Source organism: Erithacus rubecula, assembly GCF_903797595.1.
Source record: "Erithacus rubecula genome assembly, chromosome: 3".
In the NCBI taxonomy this organism is placed as follows: Eukaryota; Metazoa; Chordata; class Aves; order Passeriformes; family Muscicapidae; genus Erithacus; species Erithacus rubecula.
The window spans coordinates 92,273,773-92,300,107 of NC_136689.1; the positions used below are offsets into that span (position 1 = coordinate 92,273,773).

A 26,335-nucleotide genomic window follows, 5' to 3' on the forward strand; every position below is an offset into this window, starting at 1 on the left:
TCTAAATTATAGTGTTAAAAGACATGGATGAATGAAGTTGTACGTATGGTATAATAGACTATTTTCAATGTCAAAACTTTGAGCTAAGGGAAATAATATTCATTTTTTGCATTATTGCAGCTAATATTAATAATAACCAGATGTATTTTGACTTAAATTTGTAACCATTTTGCATACATGAGAGTTTATAAACAAATGAAAACTTCTTTACTTTTTATACATTATTTTAATTTAGTTTTAAAATTCTGATAAACAATGTTCATTTCAAAACACAACTATCTGAACCTATTGAATCTTCATAGGTGTATGCAAACATTTTGGTTGGGTTGTTTCTTTTTAAGGAAATCTGATGTATGAGAGAAATACATATCAGTCTACAATACTTTTTGGGTTCCTATGATTCATTTTGAATACAATTTTGATTGGCTAGGAAAAACCCATGACACAAGTGAAAGGAAAATTTATCTTTGCTCGTGTTTTATAATTCTTTGGCCATTGAAAGGCCTACACCTGAAATTTCATTTCACAACTCTGGGTCCTTTCACTCAATCTATTACACTAATTTTTCTTAAAAAGGTTTGTCTCAAGGCAGTCTTCCAAAGTGGTGCTGAATCACTGTTTTGTATAGAAAAAATTCAATTACTACTTCAAATTATTGACAACTATTCTTTAAAAAGAGTCTTTTTTTTTTTTTTTTTTTTTTTTTTTTTTTTTTAGTGCAGGCAAGGATTCAGGCAGAGAGAGGCTGTGTTTATCTGAGCTTTCTTGCTCAGCTAGAATAATCAGATTTCTGTTTATCCTGGTCCCTGATTTTGCAGGACAGTGGCTTAAGATAGCACATCATTACTTTTAGTTCCTTCACTTAGTAGAAGCCATCTGTGTTTTTATTTAGCCTCATTAATATAAACGTCAGTCAGTAATGTTTTCTATTCAACTGCCTGATAATGGAAAAAGAAAAAAAAATTTATACTCTCATGTCCCAAAAAGTGGAATATGAAATACTTTCTAACCAGACTAACAGTAGTTTTACATTCTCATTACAGTGAATGTCAAAGTAATAAAATAATTATGTCATCTATCATGAGGAAAAAGATAAACAACAGACCAAATTCTTCTTTTTTGGGGAATTCACATATTATAGAACTCATGGAAAATTTAATGTGAATTTATTAAAGTAATTCACAATTCTAAAAAACTTACATAAAATATTATCAAATAATTTGGCCTTCTAATGTCCATGTTCTGCCTTGAATATATTTAAGCAAGGAATATTTCCAAGATGTCTGGGATAGCTGAATATCCATGTGATTAATTTAGTATCAGCAATGACAATCACTTTTTAGCAACATGAAATCCAATTAAGTTTTTTGAGAACTAACAAACAATGCCAGAGTCATTCAAATTTGAACAAGACAATTTTTTTCCTTTAGGATCAGAGTTGGTTTGGAAGTATGAGCAATTGCTCATTAATTCATTAATTTAAATTTTTAAGGCAGAACCATGTGATGACAAAAAAACCCTAGAAAGTGTGAATTTGTTTTATTTATTGAGATATAACCCCCCCAGCACTTCAAATTGCTATAAGCATCTTCTTGGATTTATGAACTTTTATTTTCTTCATACAAGTGCACCTCATAAAAGTCAGGCACCTCATTCCTGTTTACAAGGCATTTGGGCATCTGGTCTTGGGAAAGGGAAGGAATTTCTCTCAAGTAGGATGATGCATGATATTGAAAATCATGATAATGGGTTTATATTAAATTTCAAGAGAAAAATAATTCCTTATGTGGAGCAAATTAGTGTCTAAAAGGTCTTGTGGGGTCTTCAGATCTTATATTATGTCTTATCCTCCCCTAGTTATATGTTTCTTTCAACAATACCCAAAAGGCAAATACAGAATTATTTAGTTCAGAAATCCCTGTGTGCTGGGAGTATCATATTACCAACAGAAGGAAGCTGAACACTTAAGTCTCTACTCTGTTGAACTTTGATGTAAAAACAAGAGCAAGAGAAATATAAGATACAGTTTTAAGTATCTGTAGCACTGAAGTAAAGAAAAATGACAGTTTAACTAGGGATGCTTACTGCTTCCTGCCATCAGTATGCCCTCTTCTCTACAAAAGTCCCTTCCATAATTGTATTCATTCCATAATAAGCTAGACACAGACTTCTAGAGAAGTTTACTAGGATATTGTACAGCAGCACAGGTACAAATAATTCTATTCCATCTCTACAGGAAACATCTTCATTTGTAGGTGACCTTGATTATTTGTAGGTAACATTGATTATGATGTTGCAATAATAAATATTCTTTTCAGAGGAGTCTCATTTCTCTGACAAAAAGTTGGTGGTTTTGGAGCAACTGTGAGGGATCTTTAGGAAGCAGGATTAGTCATAGAAAACCAACATTTTACAATAAGCTGCATTTTTACAATACCGTTGTCATTGTATGAATAGTTTATATTATTATTTGTTAGAAAACAATTAAATCTAAATCTTAGAAGCAGTAGAGGATTTTCCTTAAATATGGTCTTTTTCTTATCCTCTTTTCCCTAAGGATAAACTTTTGACTTTATGTAAATACTATGCTGAGTTAGCTTAACCTTAGGTCTGGTATAAAGTGCTTACCCCTTTGCTTTAAAGCCTTATAAAATGAGGAAATAATCACTGGGCCCTGGACATTTGTTTCCCTTATTAATTCTTGATTTCTCTGTAATGTTTGTGAAGCACTTGGAAATGGTAGATCAGGGAGGATAATATGGAATTTGTGCAGAACAGAAAGCCTGGGTAGTTGTCTTTTAAAAGTGTTTAAAAATAACTTATTTACAATGAGAATATTCACTACCCACACTTGGAACAGGACCTCCAAAGCCTGTTGTTGTGTTACCTGGTACCTCTCATTCAAACATTACAGCATTTACCTCTTCAGGGGAAAAATTGGAAACTTCTTGTCTCATATGTAACGAATAAGGAGTTTTTGATTACTCTTCAAAGTTCTTCCAGATCATCTGATTTTCTCATCTTTCAGATTTTCTAATAGCTCATATTAGGATGCACTCTTAGGTGGTTGTGTTGTGGTCTCATCCTGACAGCACTGTTGTTGTCTGTAACAGTTTCTCTTAAGGACCTTGGAAACATGGATATGTGGAGAGATTCTGCTGACATTGAAGCAATCCTTTTCCTTCATTAATGCTTTTCTTAAGCTGTTCAGTTTTCAACTTTATGCATTGTAACTACAGGTTTATAAAATATTACTAGTATAGGAAATAAATCTTAGCAATTGCCCCAGAGCTTTGTGTAATCAGTCTGAGTGTGTCCCATCTGTTTGGCAGAAAAACTTTTTTTTTTCTTTAGCCATTCAGTTGTGACAGGTTTGATTTTTTACCTGTCAGTATATGTTAGGTAAAACCCATGTTTATATATTTTCTTTTCAGACATCTTTTTGCATTGGTTCAAGTAACTGTGATTGTAGATTGGTTTTGTTATTGTCTAATTTATTGAATGGAACATTTCTCAATTCTAACAGCAATAAATAATGATCTTTATTGAAATATCTGCCTTTCCTTCACAGATTTTTTACTCTTTTTATAATGCTTCTAGCTAATTCTCCTGTAAGAAATATGCACAAACTGTTATCAGAAGTCACTCAGTTTCCTGCAATAAAAGGGTTCTTGCCCAATAATTAGAAGTTTTGCAAACTTAAGTCTTTGTAAAACGGAATCATGTTTCTGTTTCTAGAACTGAATATTGTTGCAGTATGCAATATTTAGTAAATGGTGAAATGTGACAGATAAGAAGTAAATCCTCTGTCACCATTTGTTATGTACACTCATCTATTGTCTAGCATTGGTTCATTTGGTAAGGCCAGTGCTCATATTTTTGTAAAGAGGAGAATCCAGAGATTATCTTTTTCTTACTAGTACTGAGGTGAATGTTATTGAATATTATTTGCATATTTGTAGTTCTAGTAGGTGTTTGTTGTCATATATAATATATCTTTTCCAATATTGATGGCTGAGACCTATCTTGATTTGTTTACTGTCTTGTTGAGTAATACAGACTATGTAATACTTTCATTTCAGATATCACACTTGAATTTCTTTGATGGTCAGATCTAAAATTAAGATCATGCTTCATTCAACTCTGGCACGAATTTTGTTTTCAATATTTTGTAAATAAAATTAGCTTGCCAGTTAGAGCCTCTATGTGTTTGATCCCTCTTCTCTTTTTCTCCTATTATGTGCTCAGATATTGAGGAGCCTGCAATCTTTAATGTTATAGTGCTGTGATGGGGTAGGGAAATACTATCATGTAAAATCTTTTTCATGTGAGAAACAGATTATACAATGACTTATGTGAGAAGTAGGTGTCATGTCTGTGGCTAAATCTGGCCAATATATCTATTGCTAGACACAAAACTCCTGGATAATCAAGACTGTGAATCAAGCTTATGAACACTCTGACTTAGTCTGATTTGCTTTTTCATATTTTTTTTTTCACTTTCTCTCTCTCTCTGTACAATTATAGCCTATCTCAAGCTTCTGACAACTTCCTTTTACCATATGTACTTTTATATTATACAAGGAGGAGATACAAAAATACCTCCTCTTAAAACGTTGACTGATGGCATCTAGACAGGAGGTTTGTTGTCCTAAAAATGATCACGACAAATTGAGGTAGTGAGAAGTTAAATTTTTTTTAAGTCCTATTTTTAAAGGATTTCATTTTCAATATAATTGGGTTCATGCAAGAGTCAGCTTCTCATTGTTGATTAATATTTGTGAATGCTGAGTAGATTAAATGTGGATTTTTTTTTCCCTAATACTGTTAATTCGCATTAGATAGAGATATTCCTAATATTTTGTTTGGGAAAATCAACAAGTCATTTTTTTGTTAAATTTATGTTCAATGTGTACATGTTTTCATTCTGCATGTGTTTTTTCATTGTGACAAATCCAAATGCTAAGTGTCCTTATCTTTTTCTCTGCAAAACCTGTTCATTTCATAAAGGCCCTCAGGCAAGTAAGAATAACAGCTACTATAATTTAACACTGTAATCCATCAAAAATCTCTGAAATTACTTTCTGATATGCCCAAGGATAATTCCAAAGAACAGTTGCTTAAGCTTACTATACTCAAATGCTGCACTGACAAGCCACTAAATCTAGTCTCAATTTAGCAAAGAATTTCAGGAAGCCTACATCTAAGCATGTGCCTAAATCCAGGCAATCTCTAGGCTTGGGTATTTACTTAAAAGTAAGTATATTTAAAAACTGTACCTTTCTACCTAACTAAGCAAAAATTAAATATCTGTTAGTTTTGGAGAGAAAAACTACTGTTTCTTCAACTCCTTTAAAGTATGAAACTAGTAGAAAACTAGTTGTCGACCTTCACACACATGTGGTAGATTTGTATCAATTCTGCATTTGTCCATTTGATCAGTATCAAACAAATATAACCTTAATTAGGTTCAACTTATTCTCTCCATGTTTTTTTCTATTTTTTCTTTTAATACTCTGTTAGAGTAAGTTGAGGGGTTTTTTTGGAGTTAGAAAACAATGATCAATGATTTTTCTCTCTTCCTGTGTTATTCTTCCTCTAGATACCCTTGTCCCTAAAAAAGTTACTTCAGAATTGTCTGAAATTAAATTATTTCCTTGAATCATCTGCTACTTACAGCATAATTAATTCAGATAACTTGTTCAACTCAGTTGGTCAGTCAAATTTACAAGTTGTAAAATGAAGTGATACAAGTTCTGCAATTATTTGCAGTGTGTACTGGTTAGATTTAAAATTTGAAATGCAAAATACATTTCCACTGCACTTCTACCACATTCCCACTACAGCTTCTGTTCATGCATCCATTGTCAAGGGTCTTTTTTAAAATAATAATAGAGCAGTACTTACGAATATTTTTGAAGGATAAAATTATACAATAATAATAATGATGATGATAATAATAATCTTTCTCTAAAACGTCTTCTTGATTATTTCAGATCACATTGCTTACATGATCACAGTACAGTCTGCAATTCACTAGGGGGATTAATGCCTGACATTGCAGTTTCCTCAAATAAGCTTGTAGAGGAGGTTTTAACTTCAATGAGAAAAAAATATGTTTTGGAATACACATTGCAAAACATACTTCAAATCAATTTTTCGTTTTTAATATATAGAGTGATGAGATGTATTAAACAATTGAAAATGCCATTGAAAGGGATGAATTCATCGTAAAATTGTGAAAATAAGTAAGCAAATACTTTTGATCAGCACTTCAAAACTATTGCTTCAAAGGTCATTACAAATTAGAGATGCAAAAAGTTTACTTGACTGCTTGGATGTCAAAAGTCTATGCAATATCCAGCAAATTCTGTTAAGAAAGTTTGCTTGAGATATGAATAAGATGATAAAAAGAGAATTTATAAATGTCTTTTGAGAAATCAGAATTAAATAAACTGGGTTTTGTGACACATCCATTGTTAAAATTTTGTACTAGCATGACAGAAGCAGGCAGTGTGAAATGTGTTATTCTAGTCACATATCAGTCCCCTAGATGACACTGGGAAGCCAGAAGATGTTGTGTAACAGGACTTACATACATCATTTGCCAGATGTTATCTGATAGTTGAAGCTCAAGAGACAATGTGATCAAATCTGCTGGTGGCAGTATGTGGGTTACCAAAGAGTGCATTATACTCCTCTTGTTTTCTTTTTGGGTTCTTTTTCCCTTTTGTTCTTTCTTTTCCTGTAGCTAATTTCTCAAGTTTATGTGATAATTAATATCAAAAGAGAATGCAGAAGATACTTCCTAAAAATATTTTATTCCTAAATGTTGATTTCATTATATGGTTTAGACAGATAATTATTAACTTCTTTTAACTATGAATTCCATTTGAAATGATACAAAATAATTTTATATTTTTTTTTTAACAAATTACATACTGGCCTACAACTTTAAAAATCAAACTCGGTAGTTTGAATCTCTGTAATTTTATGTGCATCCTCCACACAAATAATTTTTAGTAATAATATAGTAATTGGTATTCTAGAATATTGCATATTGGTGATCTTTTAATATAAATATAGATCAATGATTTACCAAGTACTTTTTAAATGAGAGATTTAATTTATATTTGACTGGCTTTTGTTTTTTTCTTTCTATCTCTAGAACTTTAAATGACTTTTTTAAATCAAGCTAGGAAAAATCCTGCTGTTTGGCAGTCAAAAACTTGATCTGGTCAAACGAAATTTAATTATTGTCTACTTGTTGGGTAAGCAGCTGACCCCTGCTTAACAATCCTGAGAGCTGTGACTGGCCATCGTGTTTTGACCTGCTTTTGCTGCAAGTCAGAACTCTTCTGAGACCTCATTCTTTCTAAATATTACCACATCAATGGTAGAACAAGACAATCTCTAATCAGTACCCACTTTGCTGTTCTTTTCCCTGTCTCTTCAGGCACTTACATAGCAATATGGGTATTGTACAAAGGAGACACAAGGACCTATGAACACTGCCTTCCTAAATTGTGATTCAGTGAATCACAATGTCTTTTTCATTAATGTGATGCTGAAGATCAGCATTTTTTTCTCTGTATTAGGCTGAGCCAGTCTGTTAGTGTAGGACTCAATCAATTGCTAAATTCAGCTCAGATTCTGGGCCTAAACCTGCTTATTTTAGAATCAATATTAAAATCATGAGTAAATCCAGTGAAAAGAAAACTACTGCTTCAGACAGTAGATATTGAATAGAGGAGAAGAAAATGTAAATCAGTTAAATTCCAAGTAAGTTATAATTTTAAAATCTAAGTTATGATAATAGAATCAAAAAATTACTATTCTATACTTAATATAATCATTGTTTAGGGATAGAAGAATCTGGAGTTTCTGGGGAAGGTAAAGTCAGAGGCAGAAGAGTTTTAGAGATGTGAATATAACACTACTCAAATTCTAGGTTTCAAATCTCTGCTTACCCACAGATTCACTTCTTTGTAATGTTCATTAAAAATTAGTCTGAGGTCATTTTATAAACACAGAGCATGTGTCATAAATGCTGCTTAGACAGGACAGAGGATCCATCAGAGGAATGTTTAAAAAAAGTAAAAAATATTGGAGACAATATCCTCTGGTTTAGAATTTATGTTCAAGTTGTTTTCTCATACAGGCATGCAGTAAAACATACTTTAGGGTTGTTTATGAGAAAAAATATTTATTCATTAATTTCAGTGGAAATGTTTGGGGCTAGAGTCGGTGTGAATTATGCTTGGTTTAGTAAAACATACAGTAGGACTTTTGTCATCAATATAATAGAAGTCCCAGACAACCTCCCTCTTGTTTCTGACAATTTATATCTATTCCAGGTCAGTATAAGGAATTAAGTGTGGTTTGAACTTTCTCTGGAACTTTTAATTGCATGAAATTGGAGAAAAAATATCAATTTGAACAAAAGTGAATGTCACACTCATGGAATTATAACCAACAGGGAGCAAATTAACTGTAAGGCAAAAAAACCCAGCTGTAAAACCTAGATTAACCAAAATTTGTCTGAAAATTTTCCTCCCATAATCTCAGGAGAAGCTGAATTTCATAACATTGGAAAAGGAGAAATGATTATTGCTTACTTTCAATGTATTATTTATATACTTTAAATATCTGAATGCTTCCTTGTATAATAAAATGTAAAATTCATGTTTGTGGGTAATTTAAATGGGTAATTTATGTAGGGAATTCACAGTTTAACACAGACCTATGTTCTTTCTGAAACACTTCCTCAGAGAGAGCTGCTGCCCTACGCAGTTAAAAAGATGAAGAAGCAAAAGTGTTAGAATGCCTCCAAAGACATTCCCCAATATACTCTGCAGCTAAAGTTATTAAAAACACATCTTCTCATTCTGTACATTTGGGGAAACTGCTGAGGTCAACAGTTCAGTGTACCCTGAAAGGACAGATTCTAGGCAGAACACCTCATAAGAGTAGCAGAAAAAGAAGGAAAGATCTGATGTCACTGAAATTTATACTGTTATGAATTCTTCTAGGACAGATGCCTTACTTTTCTCACAGTTGTTTTTGGGACTTGGTGTTAATATGCCTTCCTCAGCAACTTACTGAGCTGTGTGGCTTTTATAATTCCCCTTCTTGTTCACTGAAAGTGTCTGTGGTGAGCATATATAACTACAATTGTAGGTGACAATTGGTTTCAAGAAATTTTTTTTTTTCCTTTGATATATGCCATGGGTTTTTTCCTAATTTTTTCCTTTAGAAAGAGAACATTCAGGCTCCAGTGGGGATGAAAACCTAGATTTTTTCCCTTTGATCCTAAAGATTTCTGCCCTTGACACAGAATACATTTTAAAAACGTCCCGTGTCATTGACTTTTTGAATCATACAATGACTGTTAAAGGAGAGTACTAGAATATAATTCTTCCAACAACTTTCAAAAAATCTAGCAGTTGCACTGTAAACTAATGAATGAGTTTTTTTTTTTCAGTCTGTGGCTATTTCACTTGTTTCTACTCTAAGAATCTTATTTTCTGTTTTGTCTGTTTCATCTCCTTCTGATATATGGCCAGATGATTAAGCAAGCAGTTGTTTTTGCTAACACAATTCAGTTCCCTCTGGTGCTCTCTGACACAATTCTTTGCTTTAGCAAAAGACCACCTGGTGCTATGCTAGTCTGTAAGAGAAAAATATTTGGAGACAGTGGAAGAATTTGCTTGTTAAAGTGGAAAGTGAGCTATTTATATGTGGAAACTAGAGGAGATATTTGAGTTTCTCATGTGAGATGAAGTTATCTTCAAAATGATGTCATCACTGGCATGGCCAGCTACAGCAGGAGAATATTAGTTGTAAACACTGTGTTGTATTTCTTTTTTAATTGGAAATGTACCACGATCTGCAGTGAGCTACAGGTTATACAGTGCTACTTGATACAGCACAAGTAGTATATTCTGTTGATTATAATAGCTCTAAAAGATGTAGTTATTGAGAAGAAAACTACAGTGAATGTATTATTCTGATCAATGTTCTAAAATGAGTTAAAACTAGGAGAAACATTTCTCCTATGAAAAAACAAAAAAGTCTATTTTAAATCACGAAGTTATTTTCATAAGATCTTTCTGTCCTGAGAAATCCACCCAGTGAACTGGTACAGCATAAATATCCTGAAAAGGATGTGCAGATTCTGCACTTGGCAGTACCAAGAATGTGTAACCATGTGTAAATAGGTTTGATCTGCAGAGGTAATGCCTGGTACTCAGTTGTGTCTAAACCTTTGGGCTCATTTTTCCCCCCTAGTATTCTGATATGAACTTAAAATGTTATTTCCTTGGACAGGGCTAGGAGTCATCTATAAAAAACGATGAGACAAATCCTGAGCCTTTAGTAATGTCCTGCTGAAACTGCATGACTAGGAATACTTAGAATTCAGCATTATTCAGGAAAAGCACCATAGCGTTGCACATCTCTCTTCCTAGTCCAGTTCAGAGACCATTAGTCAATTACAGGAAGCCTCCAGGATATTATCTTGGGGAGACACAGACAAGGTGCTGCCCTTGACTGATAGTCAGCTCTAGCAGTCAAGTCAGCTGCACTGTCACAGCAAGGCTGCATTTCTCAGATAAAGTGGACTCCTGAGTTCATTCAGTCTTGTTTCAATATTTTTGGGCAACTGGCAGATAAAGGTTTATGCAGCCCTTGAAATATTCATCATAGGATCATTTTTTCGCTGCATTTTCACACACAGTGTGGTGCATAAAAGGAATACAATGCCTTATTGGAGCACTCAGCTGCTAGTGTAAATATTTAGCATAATAAAAATGATCTGTTAAATATCCCACACATAGCAAGGGTCCAGGATTTCCATTCATCAGCCTGAGTATGACATTGTTGCCCATTCTTGCTTTCCTTTGTCACTAGGTCATTCCAAAAAGCACTTCTCACTTCTGGGATTTAGGAGCACATATCAAAGGGTTGAAACACCCTTTGAAGATGAGACCCAGAATTTGATGCAACCTTTTGCTTTCTGATATGGTTCCCATCCATAACAAAATTTATGCATGAGAAAGACCCTGATTTAAAGGATTTGTAGGATAGAGGCAAGCAGTCTAAAATCTCAAAATCTCAAAAAATCTCAAAGCCTACCAGTGTGTGCATGAAAACAGAAGTTTAACTGCAACTTCTGTGGCGTGCTCTGTTCCAGTGGAATTCATTCAGGTGCTTCATGTCTGTTCAGTTCTCAGTTTGATCAATCTTAGCAAGAAGTTATGCAAAGACATAGATTTTGCTTTTCTTTGTTTTTTCCTCTTTTTTTTCTGACATTGTCTTTTTATTTCCAAATTGATGGCCACAAAACAAGCACATAATTTTGGCATACAAATGTCCAACTATTGCTAACTCTTGCAGTGTATCTCATTTTACTGAGGTCACCTTAGCAAGACAATTAGTTTGCAAATCACTATATATAAAAATAACACTAAAAAATACTTTGCAAGTATGAGCTAAGAGTAGTAAAGCAACAAAAGAAAAAAAACTAAAAAAGAAAGAAGATATTGTAGAAATCACACTTTTGGGTAGTAGTTTGTGTTATTTCAACAATATTTGTCTTCAAATGACTTTTTGCTGATTAAATTGCAGGTAGATCTTCAAGGTGAAATAGTAGGAGTCATTTTAACTGCTATATTTGCACATATCAGCTCTGAGTTCTTTCATGACTATGTTAAGAGTGAAAAATTTGAGAAACATTATTTTAGACTATAAATATGTAGTATTCAAAAGAGCCGCAATTGCTCACAATATTGTCCTTAAAAGAAAACAGAAAATCAATAGCAAATAAAGCACATAATATTGCCAACTATAATTATTACAGAACTTTCCAGTGTCTAGCAAACTGTAGGCTTTCTTTGAACACCTTTTAATATCATTAGTAGAAATATAGACATATATATGGCAGTTTCAAGGACACTACTAATATGAAAAGAGCCATCAGAACAAACTTCATTTTAGGCTAATAAGAAATAATTTGTGAGGTTTTGCATAGCTATTTAGCCTCATACTACTTTTCTTCTTACTACTGTTTTTTTTACTCTCCCCACCAGAATAGCAAAGTTCCCTTTGAACACTGCACCAAAAATATTTGCGTACAGAAACATTTTTCTATTTTAGAATTATATTAGTGATTCGCTGAGAAAATTTTTGTGCTTTCAAAATATTTTGGCCATCTTCTTCCAATGTTTTTACTCTCTTATCAATTACTATGATATAAAATACCTTAGAGTAATCATGCTTCTCTGTACTGATTTTTGCAAGCTCTGCTTTTATAGAAAACAATATCTCACTCTTCAAGAGGGCAAGGCTCCCAGTAATAATTGTAAAAGAACTTGACGTAGTAAACTTATGGATAAATAACTGGTGTTTTGCTTCATTGTGTAATTCTCTTTACTTTTCTATGAGTATTTACATGCAAAATCAGGTCTCTAATAAGTTCTCTGACAGGAAAATGTGTGCATGTGTTAGAATTTCTTAAATATTGATAGACAGGAGTTGAATACCTATTTTTAGTCAAAGACAGAGAAGTGAAAAGATTTATCTACAGCTGTCTGATCAGTGAATAAAAGTGGACAGTTTCCCTATTTCTGACTATTACTTCTGAAATATGCCTTCAACCTATTGTGACTACTTTCTGTATGTATCCATTAAAATGGATGTTTCTGTATTCACAAACAGCAAAAAACCCCTTAGGTTTTAAGCATCAACCCTTTGTAGTGTGTGATTTATTCAAATAGTTCAAATAATTCCTTCACATCTCTTTCAGAGAAGAAAACAGAGGAAAATACCCCAAAAGTAATTCATCACCAGAATTTTGTATTACACATTTCCTTCCCCTTGACTTTTAACTTTTAACTGTACAGCAATTGTTCGTGTTCTTTACTATGCATTGCACAAATTTGCATATTGCATTTATATATGCATTGCACTTCAGATATTAAAAAAAAAAGTGTAATTAAGTATACTGTAGTCCAGATATGATCAGGAACACATAAACTTAATCTTACATTTTTTAAAAGAGATATTAAAATTTTGACTTATATCTTTTGACTACCGGAGTGAGATATCTATTGTTTTTTTTATCGGTGAAAGCAGGAGGTTTGAAATTCACCAGATAAGAAAGTGTCCAGATGAATTTTTTATGAAAATCTAGGGAAAGAAGAATAAAATGTGAGAGGTGAGCTTACAAATTTTGCCTTTTTAAGAGTGAAAATACTCTAATTTTTCGTTCTTACAATGTTACTTTTAAAAGCCCTATGCCGTCTTGTCTTTGAAGACAAAGTGAACTGTCTTAATAAGTGTGGATTTTTAAATTCAAAATGTGATCTTTTAAAATTGATTTGCAATAATACTTGCCAGCAGAACATCATGTAATTAGTTTGAACTTTACGCTTTTTCCCTATGTCTTACAGAAACTATCCAAGTAATATAATTTTAAACAATTTCGCCTTCTGTGTAAGTGGCATGGAGTGAGGCATTACATGCATACGTGCATGCATGAGTGGGTAAATATGTTTCTGTGTGCATATAACTCAGCTGGGCAACCCCATAAGATGCTGCAGTGTACTTGCAAACAAGGTCATTAACATACTTTTCGAAGACTTAATCATTAATTGGCCTCTCGTGTTTCTGTTGAAATGCCATGTTTGCCAGTTGCTTAGAAGGGCCAGACTTCTTACATAGGAACACTAAAATGAAAAATAAAGAAATGCATGGTTTCCATGGAAAATACAGATTCCAAAACTAGTATCCAAAATCTTGGGAGTCTCCCATGAAGTCCTAGTGGAGCTTTTTGAAACCAGGCCTAAGTATTTCATATTTCTCCAGGCTGAATTTATACGTTCCTGCGACTCAGAGTAAATTTCATAAAACCAAGTCTGCATTGTGATAGAGATTTGTCTAACTTCTGCTGCTACCTCAGAAAATAGGTCTAGACTTTTAATTGGCTATTTCACTATTATCCTGTTCTATTGTTTAGTTGTTACAAAACCAGAGGATGGCTGGTCTCAGAAGGTACCTCTGGAGGTCGTCTTGTCCAATCCCCTTTGCAAGCAAGGTCTCCTAAAGTTTGCCTAGGATCATGTCTAGATGTTATTGAGTATATCCAAGGATAGGGATTCCTCAACCTTGCTAGTCCTGAGTCACCTCATACTGGAGAAATGTTTCCTGATATTCAGATGGAACGTCCTGTGATTCAATGTGTGCTCATTGCCTCATGTTCTGTCACTGGATACCCCTGGAAAGAGCCTGGCTCTATCCTCTTTGCATCCCTCCATTAGGTTTTTGTACACATTGGTGGAATCACCTTTGACCCTTCCCTTCACCAGATTGACCACTCCCAACTAGGTTTTTGTACACATTGGTGGAATCACCTTTGACCCTTCCCTTCACCAGATTGACCACTCCCAACTCTATCAGCCTTTCCTCATGTCCCTTAAAAAAAGTTCATGACCTTTATTGGATTGTCTCTAGCAACTCCATATTGCTTCCTATTTTGCCTCTGATTTTTCTCTCTCCTTATGCATGATCCATCTTATTTTTCAGAGAAAGGTTTCCAGTCTTGGGTGTTCTCCTCATGGGAACATAATTTTCATCTGTCTTTTGGAAGATCTAGCCAGTCAGTGTTTATGCAACATTAATGTTCTGACCCAGCCAGACTGACAATAACAATTTGATTGAATTACATACAGAAAAACTGCAAAATCTAATCTAATTAATGGGACACTATTTAAAAAGCAAATATTTGATAGTTAAATATGCTCAAACATGGCTGAATTTGAAGTATCTGTGATAATACCTTGTTTACAGATTTTTTTTATTATAGTAGTATTGGTATAGTAACAATACTTAATGAAGGGTTATCACCTCAGGTGGCAGGACAGTTTTTGCTTTCTTTCCTTCTATGTACTTTACTAATGTGGTAGAGTGTTTTTAGTAAATTAGAGAAATCCTTGCAAACTCAGTAAAAAGAATAAATGCAATGGTTACATGAGATGCCGCTGGGATGGTAATTTGAACCACAAGTAAAAGTAGATTTCCTTTAAATATCTCACCTTCAGAGCTAGATATCAGCATCCTGAGTAAATTAACTGAAATATTTGAGTACATTTAATGTTGTTGGTAATCATATCTATCTACTGATCTATAAAATGTGTAACAATTAATGCTAATTGCCTACTCAGCTATATTTGCAGTCTTGTAAGTTCATGATATTTACTTATTTTTTATGTTGTGCAACTGCAAAAGAAATTTGGGAAGAACAACAGCAGCCTGGTTATAGAGGGGCAATTTAAAAAGGGATTTTAAAGCTCCGTTTTTTGAAGTCAACACGTTGACAGTTTAGATTAAAATAAATCTTGCTTATACAGCACTACACTATTTTGTTATATTATCTGGTTATGACTCTTACTGTTCTTACTTGATTAAGGCTAGAGGGAAACAGCAGTTTTCGTGGCTTGCTTGTGTGTGAGTTTAATTTTTTCATTTGATACATCTTCTTCCAAAGTTTCTCTTTTTTACTGACCCAGCTCTGAAACAAGATCAATTTCGTACCTAAATGAGAAAAACAGTGCACGGCATTCATTTTAGGCAGAAAAGCAGTGCAAATGATAAAAATTTTCCAGACAAGATCTGTTTATTCTAAGAAATAATTTCTTGAAATTCTTTATTCTCCCATAATTCTGGTTTTGGGCAGTATCTTCAACCTGAGCCAAATTTTGTGAAATTATGACTTGTATATGGATGGTTGTTTATATATAGACATAAGCGGATGGCTAAGACCAAACTCATTCCATTTCTGCATTACACCTGACTATAAAAGCATGATACGAGCCCTCTCAGATAGTAAGCACAATCATGTTTATCTGATGGAAAACAGCACACTACCTTGTTAGCACAATGGCTGCTAATGGTCATTCTTATGATATTTTTTCCAGTAAGATCAAATCGATGCTTCTGACAAAGAAACTGTCTCCTCTTGGTCAGTAGGGGTTGCAGAGTATTCATAAACACAGAATTAAGTTCAGATTTGTCTAGTTAAGTGTTATTCCTCAAAATGCAAAATAGGCAAAAAGATTCTGAATGGATCTGTAAATATATCTTCTTTCACTACACTGATGTATTAAAATGCCATGTGGTTAGCTATGTGATGTTCTCACTTGCTAATGTATGCAGAAATATTTTTGTACCCTTCTGAAAGAGTGAGACAGAGAAAAGCAGGATTTCATTACAGAAAAAAAATAACTTGGTATGATGGTATCAATAATTTCTGCATTAATAATTACTGTGTTGCCTTAGTTTTGAAACACTTCCCATTTCCAAGAAGTATATGTATAATTATATAATTAAAATGCATTATAAAATTTGATCATATTGACATAACCTATAATGACAAACTAATTTTGTCTTTCTCTATTTTTAAGATCCAGATTTTAAGGACCTTGGCGTTTTGAAGCCATTACCAGGTTGGTATGTTGCTTTTGGGTTTCTTTTTAACTTGGAGGCCTTTATACTCTGCTGTAGAAAACATTTTTGTTTGCTGTTCAGGTTTCATTTTTTCTGGTGTTTTGTCATTCAGTTTGTGAGTTTGAGATGGGAGGACCTGAAGGAATTGTGGAATCTGTACAAATTGTTAAAGAAGGAAAAGCTTCTGAAACTGAAGCAGTAGACTGTAAATGGTACATCCGAGCACCACCCCGATCCAAGGTCAGTCCTTCATCCACTTGCTGATTTGCCATTTAATTTAAGAAATTGACTTTTCTAATATATTGTGCATTTCTTAGTACAGTCAGATCTCGTTTAATAACTTTACAGCTTGAACTGTAAACTATTTTTTTCCTTCTGCTGTGGAAGGGTAATTTGTCATTTCAGCCAAAATAACCACCTTTCTTCATAAATGATGATTTGGGCAGTACTAATGTGCTTTTTGTGCCATAAGTAATTTTCTTAAATTCATCTTTAATTTTGCTCATATTTTTAAAGAATAAATGTGTGTTTTAAAGCGGGAAGTAATCTTATAATTTTAATTTTCAATATATTTAAAATACCTAACATAGGTATAATAACTAAGGGACCACTATTGGCTCCCTGAGGTCATCATCGTTTCTCATCTGGGAACTGTGAAAATGGACCTAAAGAAAATTAATGTTCCTCCATATGAAGCCTTTAGTTCCTTTGGTTTAGAGACAGATAAAAAAGAGTGTTCTCATTTCTTTTCCTCCACAGTCAGCAAGCCAGGGCTTTGTGAGTAACATAAGAGGGCTGCAGTGAATTCAAAAATACTTTTCTTGGATTCCCCTTGATTTTATCTCTTATCCATAACTTATCAGTTATGATATGCATTAATTGTTGCTGACTACTCTACCACTTCTCCCCTCTTTGCAATAGGAACAGCTTTATGCCTCCCACCTACTTTCGTTCACTGTGTAAAAGACACAGTACAGTTTTTGTATCTGTCTTTAATTGGACAGGGAAGGTTTTAGAAAGTAGAATTTAAATATGCACTACTCCCTCCTGTCTTTTAACGGATAAAGGCTTTTTTTGTATAACCTCAGTGAGGAGACTGTACTGAATATGTACTTGTTTCATCATCAGAATAACACATGGGTGAATGTTGAAGGGTTCTCTTCAGGAAAGGTTTTCAGAAGAGAAGTCATTATTATCAGCATTTTTCTATTAGGAAAGGTTAGGAAAAGAGTTGGCTCATAAAGGCTACAGATAAATTATTTCTAGAAAGTATTTTAGTCATAATTATTTTTTTTTTACTTCTGGATAAAATTAATATTGATAGATGTTTTCAGTTAAATAGGTGTGCTTCCCATTTTGCTACATGAAGTGGTGATATGAGATGGTTGGACTGATAAATGATTATTCCATGTGTTGCAAGGCGGTTTGTATTCATTCAGGGCAAATCCCAGTATTGACAGAAGCTTCAGGAAGAGCAGATGGAGAGCAGCCCTGCTGAGGTTTTGGGGATATTGTTGGATGAAAGGCTGGATATGCCCCAGAAATGTAGACCTCCAGCCCAGAAAGCCAGTTGTATCCTGAGTGACACCAAAGGCAGTGTGGCCAGCAGGGCGAGGGAGGAGATTCTGCCCCTCTGCTCTGCTTTGGTGAGACCCCACCTGGAGCCCTGCATCCAGCTCTGGGGTCCTCAGCACAGAAAGGACATGGCACTGTTGGAGCAGATCCAGGGAAGGGCCATAAAAATAATGAAAGGAATGGAGAACCTCTCCAGTGAAGAAAGGCTGAGATGAAAGGTAGTCCCATCCAGAGAAGAGAACACTCTGGGAAGATCTTATAGCAGCCTTAGGGTGAGCCTGTAAGGAAAAATGGGACAAATAGTTTATCAGTGGCAGTAAGACAAGGTGTTTTAACCTAGAAGAGGGTAGATTTAGACTAGATATGAGGATGCCATTTTTTCAATGAGGGTTGTGAAACACTGTATCATGTTGCTCGGAGAGTTGGTTGATGACCATCCCTGGGGACATTCAAGGCCAGGTTGGATAGATCTCTGAGCAACTGGGTTTAGGTGAAAACATCCTTGCTTATGGCTGGGAAGTTGGACCCAGATCACCCCTACAGGTCCCTTCAAATTTAAACTATACTATGATGTATTTAGGTATTAGTAGAAAGAAAACAGACAAACACTGAATTGTAATTAGAATCAGCACAGTTAATTAAGCCAATAACATTTCCCTATTGTCTAAATTCAAGTTTATGATCTATCATACATCATTGTTGTGATGTTCTTACTTTGTCTGACTCTAAAGTTCTATATGACTCAAAGCCCCACTAAAAAATCCCAATTTTACCTACCTGTAGTATTTATCCATACTTCAGTTCTGATGTAAAACTCCAGACTATGTATTTATATAACTGGAAATACATTCTGTATCAGAAGAATACGACACTACTACTGCTAGTAGAGGGCTAAAAATTAAATTTAAATAATTCCTGATAAACTTTCATACCTGCATTTAGTTGTGTATCATTCCAAGCATCATAGCCTAGCTGAAGGGCACCTAGAAGAGAGACTAACAAGAAAGTTTTAGAAAAATGAAGTAATACTGAATGTTATTTAATGTTATCTGGAAGATTTTTTGAAGGTGTGTAATAAAATACAATAAAAGGCTTTTGTAAGGAAGAAGGAATACTCTGATGCCCATATCTGTAGGATAACTCAGAGTCCCACACTTTGAAAGAAGGTTTCAGGTTAGACATGAAGGAAGAAAATTTAAACATCATTATGAATGTTTGTTTGAGAAAGTTGGTGCAGCTGGCATTGTCAGTGGTCTGAAAGGTTATTATAACAACCTGTGAAAAATGAGAGAAACATTAATAATCCTACCTTTAGGCAGAGTGCTGGACTGGGTCACCTCTTGATGGATCCTGCTGTTCCCATCTTACAGAACTATCTGGGTGGAGAGATTGAGCAATATAAAGACATATAAATCAGTATTTCCTAATGTGGAATTGAAAGGTTTCACAGCAAGCTAGGGAAAAAAAAAAGATTTTTTCAAGCCAAGATCCAGCTTTGAGGGGTCCAATTTAGCATTTGAACTTAGTGTTCAAACTTTCAAACAGATATATTTATGTGCACACAGGCAAATATATACATGAATAGATGCACAGACATACAGTTATGAGTTTATCATAGATACTGGGACAAGTTGAAAAATCTACAGATATTAAGGAAGAAGGAACAAGTGCATAAATTTTTAAGAAATTTGTATGAAGTAAGGTTTATAAGATTGTTTATAGGTGTGATTCAATTGAACTGGAATCTACCGTCCATTTTTTACAATCAGCTTCCTTTGTCCCTATCTAACCTTGAATTAATGACATATTCAGTACAATTACTTAGTGACATCATTTTAATTTATGTCAGCTTGCACCTATGAAAACAAGCCCTCCTGCTAAGAACAGCGAGAACTCAGTAGACATCTTTAAACCCACACGTTCCTGTACTCTGGGCTGCACAGTTTGTTACTGGGAATTATGCCTAAAAGGCAAGAGTTTCTCAGAGAGAATTTGTGTTGGACATTTTCATCTTTAGTTTCTTAATTAAACTGTGCCAGAATGTGAGTTGCTTGCAATTTCATTTGGCGTAAGCTCATGCAATCTAAACTGTCTGCAGGAGCAAGATGCAAGTCCTTCCCTTGGTTTCCAATTCCAGATTCCAGCCAAGTCTGAGCTCAATATATGAGCAGTGAGATCAGCCAGGAAGTGTGTTCTTGAGGTCTCTAAGCCTGAGCTTCAAATTGACAGTCTGGGTCTAATGCTTCTATCCTCACTGATCTGGAATGGGACAGAGAGCAGAAAATGTGTTGCACACACTTAAAACAGAGCCATCACTGATTACCTTATATCACAAATACATACACTCACAAACAGAGAAAAGTAAATCTGAAATGCATGCAGAACTCAAGTATTTTCTAAGAACCTAAGGCTGCAGAACGCAGTCTGAACACAACTTACATGCAGACCTAGAATTTTATATTTGAAAGCGACTATTTGAAAAATTTGTGTTTCTTGTAATCATTCAAAGTCAGTTCCTGCTGATTAAGGCAGCTGTGAGTTTTGAGTAGAGTAATACTAGGGGCTCTGCACTTCATGTAGAATGTGACTGCAATTAATATTCAGAGCAAGAGTGTAAAATTAAGAAGAGAGCTGCTGACTGAAAGTACTAACCCACCCAGAGCAATAAAGCTCTGGAGGAACTTCTTCATCTGAAAACTCTTCAGTGTAGAAGCACAAAGAAGAAACTGCATAAGCTTATTGCACAGTTATTTGAAAAATTTCAGATGCATCATTGGCTGCAAGATATGGATAAGCAAAGATTTTGTATTTAGTAATACAATATTCCATTTAGGAATGGAATTATAGGTTTCTTATTTTCTGTTAAGGGTGAAGTATTGGAGGATAATATCAACAGGCGTTTTTCTATGTCAGATGGGTCAACATAGTTTGACAAAGCCTCCCAGGAAGACAGAACCATGTTCAAGCTCAGGTAGCTCTCTCTGGTGGGTAACTTTCCCAACAAGGTATCTTTGTCATACTTGTTCTTTGAGAGGCTCTGTAGAAAAAATAACACAGCAGAACTTGGTAGTAAGAGTAATAAAATATTTACAAGTATGTTATTCTTATGTTGGGGAAAAAAAAAAAATAAGTAGTGCTGTTAAAAATATTTATTTTCAGATGCTCTGGGCACCTCAAAAAACAGCAGCAAAAAAGGAATTGATTCAGATGTAGTTCAGTGGAAATAATCTATTCTGGAGGAATAAGCACTGAGTACATTTAGACTGAAAAAATAGTGGGAGTAGCCTCTTTATTTGCACCATGAGAAATAAAATGAAGTTATAAGGTACTTAGGCAAAGCGATGTCTAATTCTCTTGCCCAGCCTGAGCAGGATATTGGACAAAGGTTATAGGATGCAAGACTTAACACAAGAGACTGAGGAAACCTAAAGTGTCAATTAGTGAGTATTATCTAGTTTTGTCACGTCACCCTGACCCACCTGTTGCTGGTGGTGTGTGTTTCAAGCAGAGCCGTTGGGGAATGGGGAAAGGGGATGCACAGCACATAGGATGGGGCCAGGATGAGGGAGGCCACAGTGCCAGGACATGACTAATGAAACTTGGACAGGCCTGGCCATGGTGGCTGGGGTGTAGAGAGGTGGCTGGACTTGCCCAGGCAGTGGGGCCAGCACAAGTGCAAGTTGGCAGCAGCTGGGCAATGGACAAGGCTGGGGTGGTGAGGAATGAGGCTGGGAGGGGGCAGTGTGACCCAGAGTGACCACTTGTATGTTTACTAAGGGTTTGTACTGCTACCTGGCAAGCTGCTGACGAGTGGAGGGATGACTCTCTGGGTTCCAGGTGCCTGCCTTCATTGTGAGCATAGACTGGAGAGACACTGGATTGTTGTGCCTGCATTTCCTAGACAGTTAGGAGGAAACATGAGGTGAAACAAATTGCAGAGATGTGAGAGAGTCTATTTAAACTGATCTGACTAAACCAAAACATTTTCTGCTCTCCCATGTGAAGTGGAAATTTGTGCTCCTAGATGACACCTGCAAGAAAAGCAGTTCAAGCTCTCAGCACTGGCTGACTAACATACACTAATTTTTGGAGGCTTTTAATCAGTTGTGGAAGCTTCAAGTAGTGCACTAAAATTTAATAGGAGACATTTGAGTGGTGATTCTTGAAATGTTAGGGGAAAATAAAATTTAAAGGTTGAATAGCCAAACAGCCAGAGACACTTTTGCAAGCTTCAGTTGGTCTCCCTCTCTGAAGAAGCTCTGAAGCTTGCTAACATACAGAAAATGCAAATAATATTATGAATTTTAAAAAGTTCAGCATATATGGAACAAGGTGAATAAATTATGTTTAAACAAGAAGAAAATATTATTGACCTATGCAAAACTATTAAAATCCCTTATGTGTAACAGTTTTCTGAGATGAAGGTGCAAGACAAGTACATGGTTGGAATTATGTAGATAGAATCTCTGCTATGAAAGCATGTCAAAAGTAACACTGTCAACCCCCCCCCCCCCTTTTAAGTTACCATGAATCTATTCCATTCAAGTATAGAAATATAATGGATCTCAGCATCCTCAAACCAAACAGCTATTAAGAAATGTAATTTTAAAAAACTATTAAAGAAAATAATGAAATGTCTGCCAAAGAGATCAGCAGAATCAGGATTTGATCTCCAGTTTTCAGTGTTAAAAAGTAGAACAGCACCAAGGAGCTGTAAATGTTGCTTTCTTGTGAACATTTTTGGACTGCACTAGAAAAAAGTTAGGATGACTTGACAGAGTAAGTGTCAGCTGTTGGATAGTCACAGAAGTTTGAAGAAATGAATAGGACAAAGCAAAGAAATACAAAGAGCTTCTCCTGTCTAGAAAAGTGGAGTTCTAATATGTGAACCTCGACTGTGAATCACACTATCTTAGAAGTACCACATAGAATTGTCATCTTTGACAGACAGTATCCTCCAAGCTCCAGAACAGAAGAAAATATGAGGTATGGAGCTCTCTGTTTGCACAACATGGTCCCAGACTAGTAACAGAAGGACCAAAAATGTAGAATAATCTCCCAAAATAACAAACAAAAATCCAAACAGATCATGTATTGTTAACACTTCTGCATTGAAGTAGTGTTGACTGGAAAAAAATAACATCCAAGCAAGAGGACAGACCACTTCAGACGACAAATTCATCATTGGTATTATGCTTTTTAGGCTGGTATACTTGGTGTCTGGTTGCCTTGAAGGAGTTTAATTAGTGTTGCACAACCTGCTTTAAAAAAAACAAATGGATTCTTCAGGCCTAAATACTGGAGATAAAATCTTGAAAGTATTTTGTTAATCCCATGGAGCTGAAAAAAGATGTGGAATAAAGCAGGTGCTGTAACTGATCACTGAGCAACAGGACAATTTAGCCCAGCCCTGTGCTTATAAGAGAATTGACTGAACCCAGAAGGTGAATATGCAAAATCTGGACATTACACTTGGATGAAGAGGAAGTTTTTCTCTTATGTCTAAATTGCTTTTGGCAGCTGAACGATGGCTTTTTGTTTGGTTTGGTTTTAGGCGACTGAGTGTCTGTGCAGATATATTAAGTCTGATATGCTGGGATATGGTTTGAAGCTTTTCCTGACTGGCCTGATCAATCATGTTGTCATCCCTAACCTTCAGTGATTGATTAAAAAGCAGAACTCATCAAAAGTGATTCACTATGAGGAGATTATAATCTGACTGTTTTACTGAGGTGATATATTATTTGTAGTTTATAACCATCTTGGATTTTTTTTTTTCTAATATGTTTGGTCAGTGATTTTTGTTGTTTTCAAATTTAAATGAAAATAAATAGTAAAAATTTCCCAGCATATTCTTTTTTTATTATAATTTATGGTGGTGATACAAAACTTACAGGTGACAAGAGAATTATTTAAAATATAATGTGGCTGAATGTAAATTACATATGCCACAGTTGCAGTGAGGCTTTATCAGTTTTGTTGCTAATGACATTGGCATTTGCAGTGACATCTCAAAACTCAGTTAATCTAATACTTGAGCAGCCCCCTCTGCTAAGTAATGTGGAGCTGATGATTTGATGAAAGTGTCTTATTGCAAAAATTGTCTTTGCAGCAAAAATGTGAAAGAAGAAGATATGGCAGTTACGCTGCTTCTTTCAAATAAGATGTTCTCTTCAGCAAGAATGCCTCAATTATGCTAATATAATGTGTCAGTGTCTATGGAAAAGTTCATTCCAAAATCTCCTATTGGCATCAATGGAAAAATGCTTAATGAAGGCAGATGGTGGGGTTTGAGTCTGTGACCTCTTCATTTATTTTTCTTTCAGAGGAACAAAGTTTCTTATCCACTACTGCTAGGAGCAATGACTAAGATCTCTGTAAATGAAATAACCAGTAATATTGATAATTTTCCCCTCACTTTCTGATGAATTTGTTATAGCGACATCGACATAGCAGTAAAAGTAATGAGAATATTGTCACTGTTTTCAAAAAGCTATGTATAAGGAATATTTTGCATTAGATAAGAGTTTTTCATATAATCAGTTTTATTCTTTCCTTGGGGAACTCAATTTATTACTAGTCATTTTCTTCTGCCAGTGTGGGTCTTACAGCCAGTGACAGGAACAATGGCAAATATATAGCAATGAAACCATACAAGTTGGCAGAGGCGTGCAGATGCAATTAAATTATTCCAGCTTTTTAAAATAAAATCTGATCCAGTATCAGGTTGTCAGTTTGTGTAATCAGTTTCCAGTTTTTAAAAATGCACTTCAGTATTAAGCCAAAGGTCTGATTCAAATAAATAGGCTGAAATAAACCCATTGATTTCAGGGTGTGTTGTATCAAGTCCTCAATATTTTATAGAAAGTTCTGGGAGTAGTCATCTTCAAAGACAATTATAAGAATGAAGCTCCAACTCACCTCAGAATATCATGAACTTATTTTCTCTAATTTACAAAACTTCATGTAATTGGAGAAAAGGCCATCTTTTTTTCTACAAGATAGACATAGATTTTTAAGTTAAATATTTCTTTTTAGTGGTTGCACTACCCATCAGGTCTATACATTATACTTTTGCTGATTTTCCCACACAGAGGAATGAACAAGTATGACTGACAGCAGAATTCAGGCTTGGGAAGAACTGAAGTTTTTGGCTTCTTCACTGAAAAACTAAAAACAAAATGCTGAGTTATTTTTCTCTTGATTCTTTTTCAATATTTATGACTGTTACTCTAAGAAATATTTTACTATTTTATAAGGCTAGTGTGCCTCCAGAAACTAAAGAATGTCAAATGATAAGCCCATAGAAATAAGATTTTGTCTGTACTGCTATATGAACAGTGTTTTTGAACAGATCAGGAATAATAGATGAGTGCTGGAAATTGCTGGGAGAGCTAATATTTTGTAACCACAGTGAGGATTAGCACACATTTCTTGTAAGAATGAAAACTCATAAATATTACATAAAAATTACAGAAATGGGATACCCTTTAAAAGAAATGTGCTTTTATATATGCAATTGTACATACAAATGCATATATAAAAGGCAGCAGGATAGAAATAGAGAATATGTGAACAAGTGTACAAGGCCTTTCACCCAGTAAGTATCGTTTTATTATTGTTCTGCCATCAGATTAATACAGTATAATATGAGCTTTCCTGAAGAGGGGAATAGATAAAAATGTGATGTGTTACATTGCACTGTAACTTTGTGGTCTATTATATATCTATATCTATATCTATCTATATCTGTATGTATATGGCATATAAATATAAATGGTGTGCATATGACAGGCATATATAGACAATAAAACTAATGATTCATGACAAAGCATGTTTCAAGCCTTCTCTTCTCTGTGAGCCATCTATCTGACATGTTTCTCTTCCTGGGAAACAGTCACATGTATGCAATATTGTGTGCAATCAGCTGCAGGAAAATTTCATTGCATCAGCTGTGAGAAGGCTGGCAAGAACTGGGACACCTGTCTGAAGCAGACTGCCTTGGTTAATGGAGAAAAGGAAAGCAAGGGGCACATTTAATTCCCTAAGTTATGTAGACAATGGGCTGTCTCAGCAGCTTCCCAGGAGAGGCTGGGTGCCAGGGCTGCACAGGGGCTGTTACTCCCTTGCTTGAGAAGGAGGATGTGATGACGGGGACACAGAAGCAGCTCTCTGGTCCATCCCAAACATGGCCAGTTGGTGGGTGTTTGTGTCATGGCTCTGCCACTTCCCATACCTCCCTCCCCCACATGGGATC

General features: G+C 34.9%; 1 protein-coding gene across 2 annotated transcripts in view; it reads left to right on the forward strand.

Moving 5' to 3' along the window:
- Positions 1-26,335, forward strand: part of NETO1 (neuropilin and tolloid like 1) — a gene marked incomplete at its 3' end in the record, with an annotated part of 61,698 nt that overhangs the window by 16,536 nt on the left and 18,827 nt on the right. The window contains exons 5-6 of one of the 2 annotated variants that reach the window (XM_079302870.1): positions 16,461-16,502; positions 16,616-16,743. In XM_079302870.1, coding sequence (XP_079158996.1) covers positions 16,461-16,502; positions 16,616-16,743 — 170 coding nt within the window. Of the gene's footprint in view, positions 1-16,460; positions 16,511-16,593; positions 16,744-26,335 lie in introns of both variants that reach the window. The other variant, XM_079302871.1, reaches the window with a different exon arrangement.